The sequence below is a fragment of the Nerophis lumbriciformis genome, linkage group LG15 (assembly GCF_033978685.3).
Source record: "Nerophis lumbriciformis linkage group LG15, RoL_Nlum_v2.1, whole genome shotgun sequence".
NCBI lineage: Eukaryota > Metazoa > Chordata > Actinopteri > Syngnathiformes > Syngnathidae > Nerophis > Nerophis lumbriciformis.
In genome coordinates, this window is record NC_084562.2 from 11,895,299 (window position 1) to 11,918,935 (window position 23,637).

The following is a 23,637-nucleotide window of genomic DNA, read 5'->3' on the forward strand; positions in this document are numbered from 1 at the left end:
GGGCCGCTCACAGGAGCTCAGTGATTTCCAGTGTGGAACTGTCATAGGATGCCACCTGTGCAACAAATCAAGTCCGGAAATTGCCTCGCTCCTAAATATTCCAAAGTCAACTTTATTATAAGAAAATTGAATAGTTTGGGAACAACAGCAACTCAGCCACGAAGCGCATAGTGCAAAGAGGTCGTCAGGAGTTGGGCTTGGCCCCTTCGTTCCAGTGAAAGGAACTTTGAATACTCCAGGACACCAAAACATTTGACAACTCCATGCTACCAACCTTGTGGGAACAGTTTGGAGCGGGCTCCTTCCTCTTCCAACGTGACTGTGCACCAGTGCACAAAGCAAGTTCCATAAAGTCATGGATGACAGAGTCTGGTGTGGATGAACTTGACTGGCCTGCACAGAGTCCTGACCTGAACCCAATAGAACACCTTTGAGATGAATTAGAACGGAGACTGAGAGCCAGGCCTACTCGACCAACGTCAGTGTGTGACCTCACCAATGCGGTTTTGGAAGAATGGTGGAAAATTCCTAGAAACACACTTCGCAACCTTGTGGACAGCCTTCCCAGAAGAGTTGAATCTGCAATAGTTGCAAAAGGTGGACCGACATCATATTGAACCCTGTGGGTTAGGAATGGGATGGCACTTCAAGTTCATATGTGAGTCAAGGCAGGTGGCCAAATACTTTTGGCTATATAGTGTATGATACCTCCAAATTCCATTCCTCTTGCTTGGTCCGACCCATTTTGAGTGAGTCAACTTGAGTGGAGAGGTCCATACTTTGCTCATATTGCCATCATTTGGAAATGTATGCAGGCTGACTCCTTCTTGAGTTGTGTTGCTACAACCTGCAACAATGCATCTGGCAGACATATTTAATCATTTCTTCAAATTCTGCATGATTTGGGATGAAGATAGCTACCAAAACCCATACAACACAATATAAAATTGCCTTCAGTCTTCTGTGGGTGATATCAGCAGGCTCGCCCACATTTTGGAGCTAAAAGTTGGCATTCCAAAATGTGCTGAAGCTTGGTAAAAAAAACAAGCCTAAAAACACTACTCTGTCTATTTTGTGGGGGAATTTTACATGTAGACATCATTTTTAGGTCCCTAACTTAAAATAAGTGCTAATGTTGTCAGTATTAGAGGGGAGCTTTGACTCTCTGGGTCAAACTGGCTTATTTACACATATTACATATATATTTTTAAAATACAAATATTTGTTCAGTTAAAAGTGAAGGCCAGGATCTGTGAACTTTACACATAATGAAAATAAGAGCAGCTATATTTTGCAAAACACCAGCACCATGCAGGAGCCAATTAAATCCGCAAGTTTCATTCCAGTTTGAAATGCGATCATTGTGAACCCTTCAGGCTGGATGGATGGTAACAGATTGGATGTGTTTGGGTCATTGGTGTCTTTTAATAGCGGCATGTTTTTTATCCAGTGGCTCCCTTGAGGCCTGTGCTCTTTCCCTACAAATGACTGCAACAGCCAATATGTCGATAAGACACTTTATCACGTCGATAAATGAATCCATGATCATGGCCTTTCCACTGGAGGGTGAGAGATAAGAAGTCTATTTCCATACCTGCACTGAGTTAATAAAATACTAGTATTTATATACCAAAAAGATTTAAGTTTGCATGAATATAAGTCCACATAAAAAATACTTAAGTGCATTTTAGTCAATCAGAGCCATGGAGTAGCAACGTTGGTTCCTTGATTGCACTTTCTGATGCCTCCTTTTGGCAATATAGCCACATATTCGATTTACGTGTATATTATGTTGAAAATCAGCACTCGTCTACATGAGATGTTATATAAGCTGGCTGGGAAGAATTTAAGACTATTCCATAGTTTTGTACATTAATCTAAATATAAAATGTATTATCTGTGAGGATGTGCCGATTGATTGTCTACCGATCAGTATTTATATTGGGATTGTCAAAAAGGTAACACAGAGGAACTACTTTTCCGGCATAATGACACACCGCCTTGCTCACATTGCTCCTCCTCTGACAGCTACTAGCTAGCTTGAGCTGCTAAAGACATTAGTTGTAACACCATCACAACATTTATAAGATTTTTTTTTAATCTGGGTGAGGATTTTTCTGAATTTACAAGATTAAGGAAAACACAGGTGCTGAAAGATACAACGATACCATCAGTCGGCGTCACAGTGAGAGCGTACATTAGTAAGTCACGGTTTTAGTTTTTTTTCCAAACGTTTAGCGCATGGCAACGGTAGCGCTCGTTTTATACTGGAAATAAGTTTGGGTCATGTATAAAATGACCAGAATATGATAAATAATACATGTTATCATGAATGTGCCTGTTGGTACAGTGCGTTACTGTGGAGGGGGGCGTGGTCTGCGGGACTGCCGCGGAGCGGGGTGTGTAAGGACCGGCCTCGAAGCCAGCGGCAGGTGAGTAGATTGCCCAGCTGGGAATGGTTATCTAATCACCTGTCGCCTATATTAGCAGCAGCCGGGCCGAGACACGTTGTTGGAGTTGGAGCGAGAGAGACACACACGCTGAGAGCAGAGCAGAGCAGCAGGAGAGACTGGGACTGAAAAGTCGAGTGATATTGCTGAAGCGTGGACGCAATAAAACATTGTTGAATCCTGAATACCAGGCTCTCTTGCAAGTGTGTGGTGATCAGAAGAACCCACTAGAGGGCAACCTCTACAGTTAAATACTGTACATATTTAAAGTATGTTTACAGTAGTGTGCAAACATATTAAAACACTTGTCAAATCTTAAGAAACTGGTGTTTTATTATTACAGAGCCTTAATTTCACTTTTTTGCCATTGTGAAAGGTAAAGGCAAAAGTACTGAGAATATTTCACCTACACATTTATCAGTCCAGTCCTTTTTTTTTTACATTTTATTTTGATATTCAGTGTGGCCCCATTTGGCAACAATCACAGCAGTGCATCTTTCTGGCATTGTGTCAGAAGCCAGTCGTAATGAATATAAAAAGGGAGATTTGATTTCAAAATGCAGTAAGTTCCCTAGAAATTGACAAAGGTATCATGCAGGTGTCTCTGAAATATTCATTATGAAATAAAAGTACGGTTGCAGGTTCCATTATGAAAGAAACAATGGTTTTATTTGGGTGTTTTTATTGAAATAAAACTTTGTTTTTCAGGTCATGGCGAGTGTTGTAATATTTTTGCACACCATTGTATTAAACGGTGTTGGAGGTTTTTAAAGGGTTTCATAGGCGGAATAGATCGTATACCCAATACCTGCATTGTGTCATGTCTGTGTAATCATGTTTTGTTTTGTTTAGTTATTGGACTCTTTAGTTTCTGGCTTTTCACTCCCTTGTCTTGTTTCCATGGTTACCCATTAGTTTCACCTGTTCCACGTTTGGACTCATTGTGCACTCTTGTTTGTCACCATAGCAACCCATTAGTTTTCACCTGCCCTCACGACTCACGCACCTGTCTTTAATCATGTCACTATTATTTAAACCCATTGTTGCCAGGAAGTCTCCCTGGTGACATCATACCCCTGACTTTCTGCTTCTCACTCTGTTTACCTCTGCGCACTTCATGCCATGTCAAGTAAGTTTTTTCTATTCATGCCACAGTTAGCGACTTTTGTTCATGTCCATAGTTTTTTGCCCACGTGCAAGTCTTTTTGTTTCGTTAGTCAAGTTTGTACTTCCGCCTTGAGCGCGCTTTTTGTTCCTTTGTTAGTGTAAAATAAATAATGTCTTCACCTTCACGCCATGTCTGGTCCAAATGTTCATTTGCACCACGGGAGAACAAACCACGGCATAGTCCAAGTCTTGACACATTGAAAGCTGCCTCTTACAAACCGTTTTTCCAATATTTAGCACGCACAGAAAATGGAAAGACACGTTATCTTGTCTCACGGATTGTGGATGATAGGCCAATTTTTTTTTACACACCAACCTAATTGATGTAGCATTTCCAAATCATACAGACTAAGAATAAACTATTTTAACATACACATAAGTCTTAAAAAGTAAAACATGTAGAATAGGTCCCCTTTAAACATTTGTATTCCATGCTTCTAACCAGAGCAGCCGGTGTGATTGTGTTGCACTGTACAATTAAATGCATTTTGATGAGTTGAATTTTTAATTGCTTCTCTCCTGAAAATTTAATGAAACTTTCATCTGAATTCCATTATTAAAGCGTGAGTATACACATAATCAAACACAAAATCTGTCTTGTTTTAAATTATATCCTAAAATAATGTTCTGTATATCACCAGTAGAAACATTATATTGGAAATGAAGTTTATTAACATGGTTTTAGACACAAAGTTTTTAGTAAAGCAAGAGCTGTTGAATGCAAACCTATATAAATAAAAAAAAATACTCCAATAGTTCTACTTATCTTCTATCATGAACGAGAGTTTTGAGCATTAATATTGTATTAAAACAGTCCTTTATAGTCCAACAAGATGCAGCTGAAATATCTGAAGGTTAGGCTGCCATCGTCCTGATGGAGCCTTATCAAAGTAGTCCATCCTTCTGTTATACACTTGTTGGCCACAACGTTAGACACACTTGTACTGGTAATCAAAGGAGATCCAAAAAACTGTAACATCATGATTCTTCCAACCTATAAAGTATGACAACCGTAATACCTCCCCTACAGTGTCAATCAAAAAGAACTAGGGATGGGTACCGAATTCAGTACTTTCATAAGCACCGACCGAATTACATCGGTACTACTGGGTATCCATTTACGTCAAATCAAACGGTGTCATATTTCGATACCTTTTGTTGCAGGTGACATCACATCCGGTTCAAGTAAACAATCACTCAATCATGCAGCACTCACAGCGGACTCAGCCAAACTTCCTCTTAAGTAATGTTGCAGTTTTCAATACTAACAAAGCAAGTATGCTTGGTAGAAAACACTTGTGAACGGTACCCGCCCCTGATAAGAACTGAGAATTCCAACAATGTGTGAAACGTTTGCTAGCTTTTCTATTAGGTTGTATTCGATTGTGTCCGGTATATACAGTCTGTGTTTATTTGGCTGAAATTAAAAAGCATACTTGTTGCGAATGATCTCACCTCCCTCCACTTCTACCTGCTCGTAAAGCCACTTCCTGTTACATCGGCACTCAAACCCGCACTTGCGTGAGCTACACTCGGTGCAGGGATAGAAGCAGCCCGTGCAGTCCACGTCCAAACAGTCACACAGGTCCTTGCCGTTGGACAACAGTCGACCTTTGCTGTCATAAACTCTGCTCTTGCCTGCGATGTTCTGCCTGCACGATACAGAGGAGAGACGTCACACACTGGACTGCTTGAATGTTCTTTTCCACTCAATAAGGTTTGTGTAAATGGAATGTCATTATTAATTAAAATTTGCACTGAAGGTCAAAACCACATTTGGCTTGAGATTTTTTACAAAACTCTATTACTCAGTAATTCCCTGTTAGGTGCACCAACTTTGAATCATCCTCACGTTTTCCTGTTTGTGTTACAGACTACTTTCAAGGCATTGAATCGATCACAACTTCAGATTGTCTTTGAGACATTCCACAGCTTATGCGGGCAGGCTTCATCAGTTCAGGGTGCAGGATCCCAAGTATTAATCCTCGACCTGACACTAATGGTTTCCTTGTCTTTTCCATCTTTGTCTGGGCATTCCCCCTCTTGTAAAAAGAATACTTTGGATCTTGCAACAGGACCTCAGACTAGAGCAGTCCTATCTAGTGTAAGTCTGTGAGCATGAACTGATGAAGCCTGCTCAGATGCTGTGTTAATTTCGTTGACTAATAATTTTCTTCTTAGTTGTCGTCACCAACCTTTTCCTCCGACTAAAGTAATCAAAACGATAATGAAATGAACTGACATTTTAGTCAATGAATAAAATGGAGCTCAAAATATTGACAAACAAAATCCAAATCATATTTAATTTTGCCTTGTAGATGGTGGGGGCACAACCTCGGAAACTATCCAATCATAGCTCTTAAACAGCGTATGGGAGAGGGGCCGGGATTGAGTAATTTTAGTCTAGTAAATTTACTGTAATTTTAGATGACTAAAACTGAAAATGTGTAATTTCGTTTATTAAATTGAGATGCTTAAAATTTTACTAAAACTATAAAAGATTTTTCCTTAAAAGACTAAGACAAACTTAATTAAAAACTGCTCAGATGAAAAGCTAAACGTCTTCCTAAAACCATCTGAACAGTCCAGTTTTATCGATTCAATACCCTTAGAATACAACAAACTGAACGAATAAAAATATTTCCAGCCCCGTTTCACACTACCTACTACAAATGTAATGATAAACTGTTAATATAAGTCATAAGTATAAGTAATAAAAGTAGTAATGGTTAGTATCACCACTTTAAACTGAAATTCCCCCAAAAAACGTGATTAAAGGGGAACATTATCACCAGACCTATGTAAGCGTCAATATATACGGTACCTTGATGTTGCAGAAAAAAGACCATACATTTTTTTAACCGATTTCCGAACTCTAAATGGGTGAATTTTGGCGAATTAAACGTCTTTCTATTATTCGCTCGCGGAGCGATGACGTCACAACGTGACGTCACATCGGGTAGCAATACGCCATTTTCTCAAACACATTACAAACACCGAATCAAATCAGCTCTGTTATTTTCCGTTTTTTCGACTGTTTTCCGTACCTTGGAGACATCATGCCTCGTCGGTGTGTTGTCGGAGGGTGTAACAACATGAACAGGGACGGATTCAAGTTGCACCAGTGGCCCAAAGATGCGAAAGTGGCAAGAAATTGGATGAATGTTGTTCATAATACGAGGGCGTGGGGAAAGCCGACGAAAATGGTCAGTCGTTTGTTCCGCACACTTTACCGACGAAAGCTATGCTACAACAGAGATGGCAAGAATGTGTGGATATCCTGCGACACTCAAAGCAGATGCATTTCCAACGATAAAGTCAAAGAAATCTGCCGCCAGACCCCCATTGAATCTGCCAGAGTGTGTGAGCTATTCAGGGACAAAGGACCTCGGTAGCACGGCAAGCAATGGCGGCAGTTTGTTCCCGCAGACGAGCGAGCTAAACCCCCTGGATGTCTTGGCTCACACCGCTTCTACCGTCCCTTAAGCCACCGAAGCTGATCAAGAGAAAAATATCGACCCTAGCTTCCCTGGCCTGCTGACATCAACTCCAAAACTGGACAGATCAGCTTTCAGGAAAAGAGAGCGGATGAAGGTATGTCTACAGAATATATTAATTGATGAAAACTTTATTAATTACTCGCGGTTTTACGTAAATTATTATACATAAACTGTGTTTACCAATAATTTAGCTTAAAAACATTACAACACTTAAAAACAAACACATACCAATCGTTGGTTAGAAGGCGATCGCCGAATTCGTCCTCGCTTTCTCCCGTGTCGCTGGCTGTCGTGTCGTTTTCGTCGGTTTCGCTTGCATACGGTTCAAACCGATATGGCTCAATAGCTTCAGTTTCTTCTTCAATTACGCTTAAGCCGCTGAAATCCGAGTCTGAATCCGAGCTAATGTCGCTATACCTTGCTATCCATCCGCCATGTTTGTTTGCATCACTATGTGACGTCACAGGAAAATGGACAGGTGTATATAACGATGGTTAAAATCAGGCACTTTGAAGTTTTTTTAGGGATATTGCGTGATGGGTAAAATTTTGAAAAAAACTTCGAAAAATAAAATAAGCCACTGGGAACTGATTTTTAATGGGTTTAACCCTTCTGAAATTGTGATAATGTTCCCCTTTAATAACGGCACGTTGATCGACCCATGGACAGAACTGCTAGCTATTTTACATACCAACATGAAAACGAGAGACATTAACGTCTTTCCCCAATAAGAAACGACATACTTCAAGCTAAACGTGTAATAAATACATTACTGTCTGAGAAACTAAGCTATTCTATTGTTCACATTGAACCTACTGTACAGTATGTGCTCTCTTAGGAGTGATCCACATATACTTGGAGGAATATGGCACACAGGAAGTGAACTTGCGTGTTACATAAACCTGAAGTTTAGCGCACAACTCCTGCTTTGCCCTTATTGTGAAAAAAATAATAAAATCACTCTAAAACCTTTATAAATAATAGGGCTGCAACATTTAAATTGATTAATTCATAATAATAAAAGATGAAGCAACATAATTGTGTAGAATATTATTCTAGTAGTCTGGAAAAAAGCTGAGTACTTAAGCTAAAACACACAAGCAGACTCGTATGGGATGGTTAACTCATTAACAATTCAGCAACAGCGAAGAGAAACGGGTATGCCAATACTTCTATTTACCAACACCCACAAGGTCTCACCTATCAGACAGCTGTTTTCCCCCACGGCCTCCGCGTCCACCCTGGAAGAAACATAAGCAGCATTAGGCATTTTTCCTACAGTTAATCGTGAAATAAGCCACCTGCCTCAGAGCAGATACAGATTAAGCTGAGTACTGTGAGGACCTCTAAAGTTAGATAGAACCTTGTAGACCACTTCCATGACAACCCGTCTTAAATACACATTGTGGTTGGACTCACTTACAGCGATATTAGTTAGGGACAGAATTAATAATGTGGCCTTTCGGACTTGATTACACTTTGTAGAAAAAAACAGAAGCCCCCCTAGAGCTTTATGATAAACTCTTTTCTCACTAAATTTAGACTTTGGGAGTGTAACAGGTTTGGAGTTGCTGCAAATGTTTGGATCTCACACAGCCACGCAGTATATACTGTACACAAACGCAATGTAATCTCATTTAGTATTATTAGGGTTGAGCATCGATAGCAACCCAGCCTTACGATGCAATTAAAATGTGCAAGCCACGGGTATCCAAACTGCATTTGCTGACAGAGCTTTTCTTTTTTTTATGGGCCTGTTGCACATTGTATGATTAAAATAAACAAAGAAAAACCCACCAAAAGTGGAAAAATGTAGAAAAAATGCATATTTGTATATGTCATTAAATTTATACTATATATATATATATATATATATATAGCACGTTTGTCTTTAAATATATGGATTAGAGATGCGCGGTTTGCGGGCACAACCGCGGAGTCCGCGGATTATCCGCGGATCGGGCGGATGAAATTTAAAAAAATTTGATTTTATCCGCGGGTCGGGTCGGGTCGGGTGGTTAAAAAAAAATTAGATTTTAAATAGATTCAGGCGGGTGGCAGTTAAACCAATTCGGAAATATATATACATAGTTAAATGTTCCCCACATACGAAAAACGAGCAGGCACCTGCAGCATATGCCACAACAGAAGAAAAAAAAAGAAAAAGAGATGGACACTTTTACGGTGCGGAGAAGGGACGCCTCACCGGGGTCCGGGACCGAGGCCCCTTCCCCCGAGAGGGCCCCACCGGGAGCCGTAGCTGAGGCGATCCGCGAGAAGGGCCCGACGCACGTCCAGGGTCACCACCGCGCCCACCGCACCGACACCCCGCCTCGTCCGCCTTCGCCGCGGCCGGCGTCACGCGCAGCAGGTAAGCAGCTTACCTGCCCGCCACCCCCGTGGCCGGGGGCTCGTAACAGGGGTCACTCCGCGCGCTCCGCCCGCGCAGCTTACCTGCCTGCCACCCCTGTTGCCGGGGGCGCGTAACAGGGGTCACTCCGCGCGCAGTGCGCTCACGAAAGGGGTGGGGCTCACCCTGGTTGATATAGACAGCAGCTAGGACGGTGGCCATGGAAGTTGGAACCCGCTAAGGAGTGTGTAACAACTCACCTGCCGAATCAACTAGCCCTGAAAATGGATGGCGCTGGAGCGTCGGGCCCATATACCCGGCCGTCGCCGGCAGCGAGACGCGCTTGGAGGTGCGCTCAGCGCGGCTCCCATATGATTGCGCACTGGTGTGCGTCTGGGTCGTGACAGCGTGGCACGTGAATGTCTGTGCTGCATTGGATCAGTCTCCTTTCTTTAACAGGCAAAAGCTTTATAACCTCACTAATGCCTTGCATTGTCTATATTAGATATATAACAACGGGCGGGTGCGGGCGGATGCGGTTCTGATCAAATGTTAGATCGGGTGGATTGCGGATGGTTGACGACTTTCTGATGCGGTTGCGGATGAAATAATTGCCTATCCGCGCATCTCTAATATGGATGTATAGTAGAAGTGGGGGAAATAATAGATTTTTAGATGCATCGCAATTCGGACAAGGACGATTATAAAATCGATTAGTGAACGTCAATGATCGATAATCGATATATTCATTGTAAATAAAGTAATGCAGACAGTTCTAAAATTTGGCTGCCGAGGAGAGATCCGAGCAGCTCCTCTATTTTAGGGCACTTATGTTCCAGTTATGCACACATTTCCATGAATTTAATACAGGTGATGGGAAATAATGTAACTGTTTATTTTTACAAATACACTGTGTTTAAAAGTTGCAATTGATAAATGCTTATTTAGTCAAACTAAAATAAATGTATAACTGCATTAACATACATAAATTAAAGATGCATCAATAATTGATTTTTAATCGAATCGTAGCTCCTGAATCGTGATCGTAATTGAATTGTGAGGTGACCACAGATTCCCAGCTCGAATGTCTAGGGATGAGTACCGAATCTGGTACTTTTTTGGCACCAGCCGAATCCTGCTGGTCCTATCGGGCACCGATTCACATAAAAAACGGTGCCTTGTTACGGTACAGGAGTTGCGCGTGACGTCAGCCGGCTTTTCACACTTTGGCAGCAAGCGATCACTCCAGCAGTACTGAGAGCGGACTCAGCCAAACTACCTCTAGGTAATGTTGCAATTTTCAATTGCAACAAAGAAATTGACTAAAAAAATGCTCCAACATAAGTTCAATAAGGCTCCACTTTTAAAAAACGCGCTAACTTGACGCTAATATGGGGACGGCGTGGCGCAGTGGAAGAGTGGCCGTGCGCGACCCGAGGGTCCCTGGTTCAATCCCCACCTAGTACCAACCTCGTCATGTCCGTTGTGTCCTGAGCAAGACACTTCACCCTTGCTCCTGATGGGTGCTGGTTAGCGCCTTGCATGGCAGCTCCCTCCATCAGTGTGTGAATGTGTGTGTGAATGGGTAAATGTGGAAGTAGTGTCAAAGCGCTTTGAGTACCTTGAAGGTAGAAAAGCGCTATACAAGTACAACCCATTTATCATTTAATATACATTGGCTTTGCTACTGACATGGCACTGATTAGCATTACGGATTTTACATGCCGATTTCAACACATCCAAATTTGCTAATGAAAAACTAAAACTAAGATTCACCTGACAATCAAACAGCTGGTGCGTAATAAGTTCAATACTTACAGTATTAACACTTTTTAGAGGGCAAGAAAGACTAGACAGACTAACTAGCCAACACACCATAAAGTACACACTACTGCCATCTAACATCTTGGACTTGTAACTGTAATTGAAACTCAGAAAAGTTTTAATATAACAAGATATAAGAACTGGACAGCAGTTATAATAATCAGCTCATTTTTAAATGTTGCTGTATATGAAGTGATTTTATTATCAAAAACAGTATTTATTAAAGCACAAAAAGTACCGAAAATTGGTACCGTTGATTGATTCTCAGGTACCGGAATTTTTGTACCGTATGTGTTCCATTACTATGCATGTACAACGTTTTTTAGCTAAGTTTAAAAAATTACATGTACAAGCGTCGTGGCCAATTATGCAAATTAGATGACGCGTCATCTTGCCGAATTGAAAAGGGCCCTGTAATAATTTTAATCTACATTTAAAATACTTCCTTGTGGTTCACATAATGAGTCTTGGATATGCTTTGGTGTAAATTTTACCCCAGAGTCGCTTTTATAACCTGTTTTTGAAGTCTGTCGGCATGATATTCGATTCTGGAGGCGTTTCTACATTGCAAATGAATCCCCGCCCCACCCTCTATAAAAGTATCATAATTTAGCTTTTGAAAATATACATTTTAATTATGTATTCTTGAGGTCGTCTATTTTAGTTTTAGACATTGTCAAAAATAAACTTCACGAAAATGTATATAGATTACCATTACGTACACCTGCACACTTACCAATCGATTCAGACTTTGCATTAAAAAAGCTACTTTTAGTAGTGTTTCTATTACTGCATGTCGCCTGTCAGTGTTATTATGCACATGCCAAGATCAAGTGAAAATAATACCGTATTTTCTGGACTATAAGGCGAACTTAAAATCCTTTTTTTACTCAAAACGCCTTAAAACTTGGTGCGCCTAATGTAAGGAATAAGTTTGGTTGAACTTACCCACCTCAAAGCTATTTTATTTGGTACATGGTGTAATGATAAGTGTGACCAGCAGATGACAGTCAAACATAAGAGATAAGTGTAGACTGCACTATAATGGGTCTCAAGTAAACAACACCAACATTTTAAATGTTCCATTGAAAATATAGAACATTACCGGTACACACGTCCCTCAAAAATCCATCAAAATGTTTTAGTACGACTTTGGTAAGCTATGAAGCCACACCGCTTGAAGGATTGTCGGCGCATTAAACATACAAGTATTATTATGGTGTGTGTATAAGGTGAGACATATTATCTGGCGTTTTGTTTCGCATTATTATGCAAAAGCAACTTTTCTTACCTTCTGGTACCTGCTGATCTGTATTTGGTATCTGCGTAAATCCTGAAAAATTGCATGCATTCGCGCCGACGCCGTAGTTGATAATCTTCTTCTTTTTCTCTATCTTCTTGTTATGTGACATTCATCCACCGCTGTTGCCATTTCTAATATAAAGTAGTGTAAAGTTCTTACTTATATCTGTCAGTAAACTCGCCATGAAAGCGCTAAAACATACCGGCATAGTGAGTTTACATTATTCACCCAAGGAACTTTAGTTATTAGAGTTCCGGTCACGGGACACATTTACGGTGTGGTTGTTTCCGGATGAGGAGATGCTGCTCCGTTATTGATTTAAGTAAAGTCTGAATGTCATTAAAACAGTTAGCTCCATCTTTTGACACTTGTTCCACTCCCGTCCTTGCACGCTACACCACTACGACAAAGATGACGGGGAGAAGACGTTGGCGAAGGTGAGCCACGTAAATAAGACCGCCCACAAAACGGTGCATCCGGAAGCGACTGTCAGAAAGCGAGTTGAAGATGATCTATAAAACAACCTATGCAACATTTTGACCAAAGAACCACCATTACATGTTATGTAGACTACAAGGAAGTAAAATAATAAAAAAAATAATAATATGACTTCTTCATTGCGTCCTATAATCCGGTGCGCGTAATATATGTTAAAAGATAAAAAATAGACCATTCATTGGCAGTGCGCCTTAAAATCCAATGCGCCCTATGGTCTGGAAAATACAGTACTTTCTCCAATTTTTTTTCAAACTTTTTATTTATTTTTACTTTGTCCTTTTTTGTTTTTTTCATTGCCTGAAGCAGAGGATGAGGAGCTCCTCTTTCTCTGCCTGAAAGCTTGACTTAATGTCAAAATCAGTACGTCCACCTCGTTGACGTCACAACGTAGCCAGACTGCAAAAACCCCGCGAACATCTCACACCAAAATACATGACCCTTTTGACTTGATGCTTTGGCATTGTTTAAAACGATTATCCAACATTGTCTAACATTTCCATCCATCCCTTTTCTACCGCTTGTCCCTCTCGGGGTCGCGGGGGTGGCTGATGCCTATCCCAACTGCATTCAGGGAGAAGGCGGGGTCATTGTATATCATTTATAAGTCCAAAAAATGGTATTCATTATAGTTCCCCTTTATTAAAATGTAATAGAAAAATAATAGAACACTCACTCTTGAGCTTCTTTTGTCCCTACGTTGAATGGCAGGCTCCCGCCCTTTGTCTCGCTCTGATTGTGATGCCATTTGATTTGCGGCACCTGCTTCCCTGGGTAATGTCACTGAGGCCCGTTTCCGTAGTTCGATCTGTCAATTGTTGGACAGAGGTTATGATTACATTTATAGTAAAGGATGACAAGCTTGACCATGGTTAGTGAAGAAGAAGAGAAACATTTGCCAAACCTTTGAAGAGTCTTGGGGCTGCCCAAGAGGGAACAAGGTCGGCACTGCGTCCTCCCTAAGGAACTGTTTGCCATTGTAGTCCCTGAAGCAGTCGGGTGCGAAATGGTCTGAGCACAGGCAGGTGTTGGCTGTTGGGATGAAGTTTTTCAACCCCAGGCTCTGGACCCATTTGGCGGAAAGGGAAGGTTTGCTTAATGGAAACCTGACAGGAAATAATGCATGGAATTGGTAGTTTATTTCTTAGACAGTTGAACCATTATTTCAGTGATCAGTGAATAGGGTTCAGGTTGTTTTCCCCAAGATGGCGCTACTGTAGTGCCTGCTGGTTGCAGGACCTCTGTGCTCTTGTCTATCCTTCTTTTGTGTTCTGGATGTTTCCCTCTTGTGTTAATGTGTTTTATGCCTTTTGATTCCGGCCCTTTGGGGACTGCGCAACAAGGAGTGGCACTTTTGTGACTTCTGCGGTGCTTTTTTGTTAACTCTTGGACCCACCTCGGGGCAGCCTTTTGGCCATGGCCATGTTTGCACCGGACACCAGATGCTGGCTCCCTGTCACAGCAGAGTCCGCGTGGAGAGACCGGAGGAGATGCGGAGGGAGAGACGGGGCTGCGAAGCTAGCGTTGAGCCTCAGCCTTACTCATCTTCTTCCCCAGCGTTTTACCTTTTTCCCATCTTTTACGGGGTGCCTTGTGGCGACCCATCAGCTTTGCTGTTCTGTAACCCTGTACACTGTTTGTTTGTCTAATATTGAACGGGTTTGTGCTGAAAACAAAGTTTCGTTGTACTTGTGCAATGAGAATAAAATCCTATCCTATCCAATGTTCCCTTTAATTTTTCATATGGGTGAGCAAACGCAAAAACTCCCTGAGCATTCAGTGGAGCCCATGTGAGCAACATCAGACGTGCACACTGTGGCTACACCAGCAGCACACCTGTCCCAAACCTGACTAAATAAAGAGTTCAATCTCCATCCATCCATCCATTTTCTACCGCTTGGGGGGGTTGAAGTCTATCTCAGCTGCATTCGGGCGGAAGGCGGTGTACACCCTGAACAAGTCCCCATCTCATCACAGGGCCAACACAGATAGACAGACAACATTTTCTTATTATTATAATCAAATGACAGCAGTCACTTCCATGAGATGATTTTCTAATATAAGTGTTTAGGCCCACTTACAATGACAATAACAAAAAATATTGTTTTTCATGAACTGTGTACTTGTATTGTTTGTCTGGGTGGAGGTCCTGCTTTGGAAATAATGTGTACCCCTTTTAGACATTGCATTTAGTTCCCATTAAAACATTCACATGTTGCACAATGAGATGTAAGCAGGGGATCATGTGTACATTCCTGCAACTTCCTGTTTGTAAAAAATATATTTTTATTAGTATTTATTTAATATACTAACAGCATTTCATGATTAATATTTATAAATGAAGATTCATAATAAATGACACTAGAATAAGCACACATTTGATTGGTAAATCATAGTGTAACAACCTGGAATGACACTTTATGTGTGGTGTTGGAGTTGTCCGACTTTTTGTGTGGCTGTAAACGCATCACTGGCTAAGTGCCATATGTGCATGTGTTGGCGCAAGTAAGAAAGAGCAAGCGGCTGCTGTTGATATAACAAAGTTGCTTTTGGTCTGGTTTGTACTGCAGAAAATGACCAGTTTTGCTAGATATAATTTTTTTACTAATGTTTTGGTGATGTGTTTATGGCCGACAATAAAGAGTTTTGCTCAGTAAAGTGATGGATGGAATTCATGTCCTCAAAACGTCTCGACAGACGTTACAATATTTGAACAATGATGACGAAAACTGTTTTCTCTGTTGTATCCGTGTGTCGAAAATTGCTATGCACTTATTTTTTTATTTGATTTTGTGCGTAGGCATAGATTTGCCGTGCGCAATTGCACAGGCGCACACCTTAGAGGGAATGTTGATCCTATCCTAGGATAGGATGGACGAATTCCACAAAGCCCTGGCTGAATAAGCATGTGTCGGACAATTCTCGCTCAACTGCGCTAACTGGGCATTGGCCGAGAGCTACTGGGCAGCCTAAGACGGAGTGGGCTCTCATGGTTGCTTTGTTGGGTCTGTTCCTGTCTCGCACCCCAGTTGACGATGACGTGGAGCATTGCATAGGCCACTGCGGCGTGCAGCAGTGTTAATTTTGTTGACTAATAATTTACGTCTTAGTTGTCGTCAACAACCTATTTCCCCGTGACGACAATGAAACAAAACAAAATGCACGTTGACTAAAACAATAACAAAATAACTGACATTTTCTCCGACTAACAAAACAAGACGAAAATGTCAGAAACAAAATCCGATTATATTTTATTTTGTCTTGTAGACGGGTGAGACAAGTTGGTAATGTCCAATCCCAGCTCTTTAACAGCGCATATATTAAAGAGGGGCCGGCAGTTAGTTACGAAGGAGAGCCAATCAGATGCTTTTCCTTGTGAGATGAGGAAGTTGAATTTCTCACCGCGAAAACAGTAATGTGTTCCACATAGTAATATGTGCACACACGGGAGAAAGTGAAGAGGACAAGTTTTACTTTTGACGCTATGTGATGCCATCAGCAGGAGAGTCATTGTGACATCTACACAACTGTAAGTTAAAGCTATGTGTATTTGCTACTTCCGGTTCTCCTGCGTTCATAAACAAATGATAATGAAGGCCTGTTTTGTGCCTGAAAGACATTTATTGGCATTAACCATTGTATGCATCGTACATCATTCCTGACCATACGATCATGCTACTTTTGTGTTAAACAAATGCTTTGCATGTAGTGTAACTAAAGGTGCTTTCAAATAAATTTAAAAAGGCCTTTTCACTTTGTATTTTACTAAATTTACTATAATTTTAGCTGACTATAATGTGTAATTTCGTTGGCTAAAACTAGAGTAAATCTAAATCAATTTAAATGACTAAAATTTGACTGAAGCTAAAATACATTTTCGTCAAAAGACTGACTAAAAATAAATTAAAAACTGCTGTTGACAGATTGACACTTGTGTGCCGTATCAGGTGATGAAATTGTGTTTTTGTCTTGTTGTTTGTCTATGTATGTGCCCAATATGCATCATCTTTGCTCATTTTGTTTTTTGTTGCGTTTAAGTTTTGTAGCTGTATGTAGAAATGCATCAGCTCTGTTCTCTTTAATGTTTGACTCTTGTATGTCCTTTGAGTTCTTTAATGTTTCTCTCTTGCTTTCATGTGTTTTTACCTTGTATTTTGTGGACTTCTTGAATCTGCACTGCAACTACATAATTTCCCCATTGCAGAATAAATTAGGTCTATCCTCTCCTATAGGGGTCCTTTTTTAATACAACCTATTAAAAAGGTTGTGGCTCTCTCCACGAGTAACTTAGGTAACTTTAGGTGAGGTTACACTTAAGAATAATCCTGTTGGAAGATCAGTGAAGTGAAGTGAATTATATTTATATAGCACTTTTTTCTAGTGACTCAAATCACTTTTACATAGTGAAACCCAATATCTAAGTTACATTTAAACCACTGTGGGTGGCACTGGGAGCAGGTGGGTAAAGTGTCTCGCCCAAGGACACAACGGCAGTGACCAGGATGGCGGAAGCGAGAATCGAACCTGGAACCCTCAAGTTGCTGGCACGGCCACTCTACCAACCGAGCTATATCGCCCAAATGAATCACCTGTGAATCACTCAATGACCTGCAACTTTCTAACACTGGAGCGTATTTTGCTGCGGAAATCCTGGATATTCTTTCAATTTCAATTTACAAAACCCAAAATCAGTGAAGTTGGCACGTTGTGTAAATCGTAAATAAAAACAGAATACGGTGATTTGCAAATCCTTTTCAACCTATATTTAATTGAATAAACTTCAAAGACCAGATACTTAACGTTTGAACTGGTAAACTTTGTTATTTTTAGCACATATTAGCTCATTTGGAATTTGATGACTGCAACATGTTTCAAAAAAGCTGGCACAAGTGGCACAAAAACTGAGAAAGTTGATGAATGCTCATCAAACATTTATTTGGCACATCCCACAGGTGAACGGGCTAATTGGGAACAGGTGGGTGCAGCTTCCATGAAATGCTCAGTCATTCACATACAAGGATGAGGTGAGGGTCACCACTTTGTGAACAAATGCGTGAGCAAATTGTCTTAGTTTAAGAACAACATTTCTCAATGAGCTATTGCAAGGTATTTAGGGATTTCACCATATACGGTCCGTAATATCATCAAAATGTTCAGAGAATCTGGAGAAATCGCTGCACGTAAGCGATGATATTACGGACCTTCGATCCCTCAGGCGGTACTGCATCAAAAACAGACATCAGTGTGTAAACGATATCACCACATGGGCTCAGTAACACTTAAGAAAAGCACTGTCAGTAACTACAGTTGGCCGCTACATCTGTAAGTGCAAGCTAATACTCTACTATGCAAAGCCAAAGCCTTTTATCAACAACACCCATAAATGTCGCCGGCTTTGCTGGGCCCGAGCTCATCTAAGATGGACTGATGCAAAGTGGAAAAGTGTTCTGTGGTCTGACGAGTCCACATTTCAAATTGTTTTTGAAAACTGTGTATCAAAGAGGAAAATAACCATCTGTTCTAGGCGCAAAGTTCAAAAGCCAGAATCTGTGATGGTATGGGGGTGTATTAATGCCCAAAGCATGGGTAATTTACACATCTGTGAAGGCACTATTAATGCTGAAAGGTACGTATAGGTTTTGGAGCAACATATGCTGCCATCCAAGCAAGGTATTTTTCATGGACGCCCCTGCTTATTTCAGCAAGACAATGCCAAGCCACATTCTGCACGTGTTACAACAGCGTGGCTTCGTAGTAAAAGAGTGCTGGTACTAGACTGGCCTGCCTGTAGTCCAGACCTGTCTCCCATTGAAAATGTGTGGCGCATTATGAAGTGTCAAACACCACAACAAAGACCCCACACTGTTGAACAACTTAGGCTGTACATCAAGCAAGAATGGGAAAGAATTCCACCTGAAAAGCTTCAAAAATTGGTCTCCTCAGTTCCCAAACGTTTACTGAATGTTGTTAAAAGGAAAGGCCATGTAACACAATGCCCCTGAACCAACTTTTTTGCAATGTGTTGCTACCATAAATACCAAAGTTAATGATTATTTGCAAAAAAAAAACAATGTTTCTCAGTTCGAACATTAAATATCTTGTCTTTGCAGTCTATTCAATTGAATATAAGTTGAAAAGGATTTGCAAATCATTGTATTCTGTTTTTATTTACCATTTACACAACGTGCCAAGTTCACTGTTTTTGGGTTTTGCAACACCCACAGATTCAAGCGAGATGAGGCAAAGCAGACCAAGAACATTGCTGAGTCGCCACGATGTTTTACACTATAAGTATTTTCTAAGTACAGTATGCTTCATCATTGGTCTGATGTAGAGATGTGACATTCGCAAACAAATCAAGTCTTTTGAACGGCTCTTTTAAGTGAACAATTCGATTCGTAGCCACGAGCTGTTTGTTTTTCAAGCACATGCAGTGTCTTTAATTGACCACGCGCCATGTCTGCACCACCCGGTTGGTGACTGGAAAATAAAATTGAATTGATCCATCCATTTTCTACTGTGTGTCCCTTTAGAGGTCGCGGGGGGTGCTGGAGCCTATCTCAGCTGCATTCGGGCTAATTTAATAAAAATTTAATTTTAATAAAAAATTCAACTACAAATAAGTCAGAATCAAATTAATCCTAATAGTAATTTGATTCAATTTTCTGGTTCATTGTAATGTTGTTCAAGTGTACACACAGCAGGGAAGCATAATTTTGTATTTACATTTGTATTATCAGGAGTGCACAAAAAAAATCCATTCACACCTGAATCGCGATTCCTATTTATCCTGAGTCTAAATCAATTCATAATTTTCAAAAATCAATATAAAAAAACAATCTATTTTTAAAAGACATTTTTAGGTTATCACCATGCAACCAGAAGGAGTTTTTCTAACCCGTAAGCTGTTTTGAAAAAATACAATATAATTATTATACCAACTAATACATTGTTAGAATCGGTTTGAATCGAGAATCGTAATAATAATAATAATAATAATAATAACTGAAATTTATATAGCGCTTTTCTAAGTACCCAAAGTCGCTTTACATGTAGAACCCATCAATCATTCACACCTGGTGGTGGTAAGCTACTTTCATAGCCACAGCTGCCCTGGGGTAGACTGACGGAAGCGTGGCTGCAATTTGCGCCAACGGCCCCTCCGACCACCACCTATCATTCATCTTTCAATTCACCGGTGTGAGTGGCACCGGGGGCAAAGGGTGAAGTGTCCCGCCCAAGGACACAACGGCAGCGATTTTTTTTTTTTTTGGATGGTAAGAGGCGGGGAGCGAACCTGCAACCCTCAGGTTTCTGGCACGGTTGCTCTACCCACTACGCCATGCCGCCCCAATGAAACGACTCATCACCCCAAGAAACCGATTAAATCATTAGGTGCCCAAAGATTCTCACCCCTATTTATTATGTCCATATTTTTATTTTATTTATACTTTTAATACACATTTTATTTTGTACTTATTTTTTCAGCTTTTTCCCCCCTCTATCGTTAAAATACTTTTGTGCGACTACGTTTTTTAGGTGAGGGACAATTTTAACTCGCGATGTCACTGTCAAACCATGACCTTATGTAATGTTTACAATGAAAACACAAGTAAAACAAAATTATAGTCATTATTTCAGAATAATTTTCACCCATAGAGTAATATTGGTTTAAATTAAAATTATTCTGATCCACATATTGTCTTATAACTGCTACCAGTGATTATTGCCTGCATAACAAAAACAAAAAACTAACTAACTCGTCATGATCAGACCCCAACCTAAAAGCCTAATATCAGTTTGGAAGGAGATCCGATCATCTAAAGTGAAGTCAAGTAACTCATTTGGTCAAAGTCCCTGTCTTTTTATTTCTTTAACACTTTTGTCCACCCGTATATACGAAGCCAGTGATTCTCAAACGGTGGTGGTACGTGGGCTCCATCTAGTACTATGTCAAATAATCAATTACATATTCTAACACAGTGGTACTGTTCAAAATGTGTATAATGTTACTGTGGCCAAAAATATTAAGTTAAAGTACCACTGATAGTCACACACACACTAGGTGTGGTGAAATTACTCTCTGCATTTGACCCATACCCTTCTTCCACCCCATGGGAGATGAGGGCAGCAGTGAGCAGCAGCAGTGGCCGCGCTCGGGAATCATTTTGGTGATTTAACCCCCAATTCCAACCATTAATGCTGAGTGCCAAGCAGGGAGGCAATGGGTCCCATTTTTATAGTCTTTAAGGCCTTGTGTGAGTGTCCGCCCTGAGATCGGTAGGTTGAGTTCAAACCCCGGCCGAGTCATACTAAAGACCCATTATCTCCCTGCTCGACACTCCGTATCAAGGTTTGGAATTTGGGGTTAAATCACCAAAATGATTTCCGAGCGCGGCCACCGCTGCTGCTCACTGCTCCCCTCACCTCCCAGGGGGTGAACAAAGGGATGGGTCAAATCCAGAGGTTGATTTCACCACACATAGTGTGTGTGACAATCATTGGTACTTTTTTTTTTTTTAAATATACTTGTTAAATAAAACCTCTTTTGTTTTTAATGAATATTTAGGCCTATTAAGCTACTGTATTTTAATGTTGGTCATGTTTTTTAATGTGGCACTTGGAGAAAGTAAAGTTTTGTATTATAACATTGTTATACAGAAGCATTATGAATAATTTTAGTTGGAATAAAATACCACGTGGCTACGGCATTATTCAAGTTAAAACAAACTAAATACAAATAAAAAGTATATAGTTTCAAATGTGAGTTGGCTGGGGACAAAGTTTTGTTGTGTTATAAAACATATTAGTCTGCATGCCAGTAGAATAACTCCGCTTTCATTAACTTACCTATAAAATCTGATTTCCGACCCCTTCACAAACTTATTATTGCACCCCGTCGACGCACAGGTGACCGGCATGGTGTCGTTTTACTCGGAAAATAAGCACGCAAAAAAAGATGTTTGTGTGCAGCGTCTTGTGTTGTCGGTCTTACGAGCGACGCGGGTATAGGTTGACTAGTTCCGGTTTTCGACCGGAAAATGAAGATGTGCTCCACAGAACAGTGTCCCCTAGTGGCGTGTTGGACTCATTCGGAATAAAGGAACCTATCTGGTTGATGGAAAATTAATTGAGATATTGTTTTTATTTTTGTTATATATACGGACTGTAATTATCATTTTTATTTTTTTATAATATTTATTCATTCATTTGAGAGGGAAATCATAATACAGGTACTGAGAAAACAGACACTTTTTTTTGTCCCCCACCCCCAAAGAAAATAATAATAATAATAATAAAAATGTAAAATTACAAAAAATACAGAAAAAACAGAAAAATAATTAAAATAATAATAATAAAAAATAATAACACCCCCCTCCCGTCCTACATTTCAGTCACAGTGGGTAGCAATGTACTCCCTTCCCCTTCACCACAAGCAGATAGAGAATCACAATAACTGATTAAAGGAAAAAAAGGTAACGACAAAAAATAAAAATCACAAACATACAGAGGAGTGTCACTGAATAAAAACAACAACAACAAAGAAAAAAGAGTCGAGGTAAGTGAAAAGGTTCATTGTCAACAGTGAGTGTCACATCTATAGTGTCTTTAATTTAGCTATGTAACTAATTATGCAGCCCCAGGTCAAGTCAAATTGTTTTGGTGTACCCCTCAGATTATATTTAATTTTCTCTAAATCTAAGAAAAACATGAGGTCCTTAAGCCATAGGGAGGCCTTGGGGGCAAACTGTGAATTCCACTCCAATAAAATCCCTCTACGAGCTATTAATGACGCCAAGGCGATACTATCCCGAAACGGACTGTAATTGTAATATAATTATTATTATTATTATTTATTATTCCTCCTAATAGCCCTAGTTTATATAATTTTGTCTTATATTAGGTACGTATATGTGACTATTTTATATTTTTAAGTTATTTAAGTATAGTTTTATATCACTAATTGTTTTATACATGATTTGTTTTATAATTATTTTAGAATATGATTTCTCACTATTTTAAATTGTTTCATTGTTTTTATTATGTGTGTCTGTGTCACTATATTTCATATTTAATTTTTTGTTTATTTTAGTGTAGTTTTATATTACTATTGTTTTTTGTCTTAGTTTGTTTTATTATTATGCGACCCCGAAGGATGGATGGATGTTAAATTATCATTTTTTGGGAGTTTTATTTAAGTTTTTAATATTATTATTTTTAATTGATTTGTATTGTTATGTTATTATATTGAATAATTGATTATTTTCCTGAATGTATAAATATTTGAGTGTGCTATGATAATTTAAAGTGTATTTTTGCTATTCATTTTCTTTGTTGGCGGCACAGCTGGACAGTGGGGCCAGTACGTGTGCCCCACAACACGAAGGTCCCGGGCCCGATCCCGGACTCGGCACGTAATTGTAATATAATGAGAGGACACATGTACAGTAGGGCTGCGAATCTTTGGGTGTGCCACGATTCGATTCAATATCGATTCTTGGGGTCACGATTCGAATATAAATAAATTTTTTTGATTCAACGCAATTC

At 40.0% G+C, this 23,637-nt stretch overlaps 2 protein-coding genes across 2 annotated transcripts in view; one reads left to right on the top strand and one right to left on the bottom strand.

Annotated features, from left to right (window-relative positions):
- Positions 1 to 4,266: 4,266 nt before the first annotated feature.
- On the bottom strand, positions 4,267 to 22,127 carry arl14ep (ADP-ribosylation factor-like 14 effector protein). The gene is made up of 5 exons (XM_061974845.2): positions 21,940 to 22,127; positions 13,994 to 14,195; positions 13,766 to 13,897; positions 8,318 to 8,358; positions 4,267 to 5,269 (listed from the first exon to the last, which is right to left on the bottom strand). The coding sequence occupies exons 1-5, from the start codon at positions 22,008 to 22,010 to the stop codon at positions 5,041 to 5,043; spliced, it is 675 nt and encodes a 224-aa protein (XP_061830829.1). The 5' UTR covers positions 22,011 to 22,127; the 3' UTR covers positions 4,267 to 5,040.
- nr1h3 (nuclear receptor subfamily 1, group H, member 3) overlaps positions 16,503 to 23,637 on the top strand; it is a 53,011-nt gene continuing 45,876 nt past the window's right edge. The window contains exon 1 of the mRNA XM_061974843.2: positions 16,503 to 16,618. The gene's annotated coding sequence lies outside the window, so the exon portion shown is untranslated. The remainder of the gene's footprint in view (positions 16,619 to 23,637) is intronic.

Bases quoted from the DNA above. Each gene is read 5' to 3' on its own strand.
- arl14ep (XM_061974845.2), bottom strand. From the start codon at position 22,010: ATGCCGGTCACCTGTGCGTCGACGGGGTGCAATAATAAGTTTGTGAAG. The intron at 14,196-21,939 runs GTAAGTTAATGA...ATTTCCTGTCAG, and splicing joins TCGGAAATCAGATTTTATAG to GTTTCCATTAAGCAAACCTT. The intron at 8,359-13,765 runs GTGAGTGTTCTA...TGTTTCTTCCAG, and splicing joins GGGACAAAAGAAGCTCAAGA to GGTGGACGCGGAGGCCGTGG.